Genomic DNA, 1553 nt, shown 5'->3' with positions numbered 1-1553 from the left:
CACACACACACACACACACACACACACACACACACACACACACACACACAGAGGGAGGGAGAGAGAGGCAGATCCAGAGGAGATGCAGAAGCTTCCGTGTTGAAATGACAGGACTCTGTACCATCCATGCACTTGCTCTGCAATGAGGTCGACTGTTACAAAACTGCTCCACTGGTTGCAACACAAACCGCCTGAAATGATGTCCTCCTCTGACAGAGACGCGTTTTCACTGACATTAATTCAAACCGTGCCCCCCCCACCCCCCCACCCCTCCCGTTTGTACACAGGTAGATGCTTTCTTTTTGTCTCACTCTGACCTGGTCAGAGCCGATAAGGAGCACTTACTTTTTTGCTACGGGTCTCCGTGTGCATCTCGGTTGCCGGAGCGGCGCGGCGGCGGAGGGGTGGAGCAGAGGGGGGGTCGGTCGGGTGGGGGGCTTTAGGGTGTAGCTCTATGAACTGTCAGGGGGGAGAGGAGGAAAGGGGGTAGGGCTTTTTTTTTTTTAATCTCCACCTTCACAGTCAGTTTTCCAGCGTGTCTTTTTCAGTTCATGTCCGCAGCGTCGAGGGTTCCCTGCGTCCCCCACCCCCCAGGTCGGTCTCTGTGAGCGCCTCTCTCCGTGTCGGCTTGTTGTTGCCGTGAGTTCTGGGGCTGGGCTCTCTCTCTCTGCCTTTTTTCCTCCTCCGCCTCTCCCTGCTTGTGACCCCACCCTGCGTCCCCACCCCTCATCTCTCTGTCAGTCAGGAGCTGCGCAGCCCTGCAGAGGAGCCGAGCCGAGCCGAGCCGAGCGGCTGCAGGGACCCGGCAGGCGGCTGCAGGCAGGCGGCCAGGAGCTGGAGCGCCGACGGTGAGGGGGGTGAGGGTGGGGGGTGATGCGCGCAATCAAAGCCCCCATGCATCCCCGTGATGAAGGCAATCTGCACATGCATGACGTCATCCACAGAGCTAATAATTGAGGGCACTTCTGGGTGGGGTGCGAGCCCTGGGTGTATACCCAATAAGGCTTTGCAGCATTACCTGCGCTGCTGAAACACATTACAGTCACACCCTCAGGAACAAATCAGGGCGTGGTGCTTCTGAGCATTTTTATGTTCTTTATAAACCTTGAGCAATCTTTTCCACAGCTTAAAAAAATGCGTRCACGTCAGTGGCGACACTAGGCCTATTTCAGGGGGGGCTGGAGCCCCCCTAAATTATTTTGGTGTAAAAAAATTATTTTACAAAAATTCAATATGATGTGGTCAGCATAAATAATAATTTAATATTTCATTATTAACTAAAATATATGATCATAAATCAGTTTCCCTTTAATTTATAGTGTAAGGTAGAGATCCTCTTTGGTGCGTTGTTATACAATCCATTCCACTTGTTCATATAGAGTACTCCCACACCACATGGAATTGAGTTCCACCTCTAATGAATGAATGTATGTATGAATGTATGTAGGTAGGTAGGTAGGTTGGAAGTTGGTAGGTTGGCAGGTAGGTAGGTACAGTGGTTTGCAAAAGTATTCATACCCCTTGAACTTTTCCATATTTTGTCACATTACAAC

At 51.2% G+C, this 1553-nt stretch overlaps 2 protein-coding genes across 3 annotated transcripts in view; one reads left to right on the top strand and one right to left on the bottom strand.

The window, feature by feature from the left end:
* The window catches only part of klf8 (Kruppel like factor 8), a 51606-nt gene extending 51139 nt beyond the window's left edge, over positions 1 to 467 (bottom strand). For both annotated transcript variants that reach the window (XM_014004050.1, XM_014004051.1), the window contains exon 1: positions 346 to 467. In XM_014004050.1, coding sequence (XP_013859504.1) covers positions 346 to 372 — 27 coding nt within the window. In that variant the 5' untranslated portion in view covers positions 373 to 467. The remainder of the gene's footprint in view (positions 1 to 345) is intronic.
* Positions 468 to 555: 88 nt separating this feature from the next.
* Positions 556 to 1553, top strand: part of rbm41 (RNA binding motif protein 41) — a 5137-nt gene continuing 4139 nt past the window's right edge. Inside the window, exons 1-2 of the mRNA XM_014004049.1 lie at positions 556 to 639; positions 742 to 848. The gene's annotated coding sequence lies outside the window, so the exon portion shown is untranslated. The remainder of the gene's footprint in view (positions 640 to 741; positions 849 to 1553) is intronic.

This window comes from Austrofundulus limnaeus, unplaced genomic scaffold, assembly GCF_001266775.1.
Source record: "Austrofundulus limnaeus strain Quisiro unplaced genomic scaffold, Austrofundulus_limnaeus-1.0 Scaffold21, whole genome shotgun sequence".
Classification (NCBI taxonomy): Eukaryota; Metazoa; Chordata; class Actinopteri; order Cyprinodontiformes; family Rivulidae; genus Austrofundulus; species Austrofundulus limnaeus.
The sequence above is the reverse complement of the archived record's forward strand: the minus strand, read 5'-3'. Positions and strand labels throughout refer to the sequence as shown.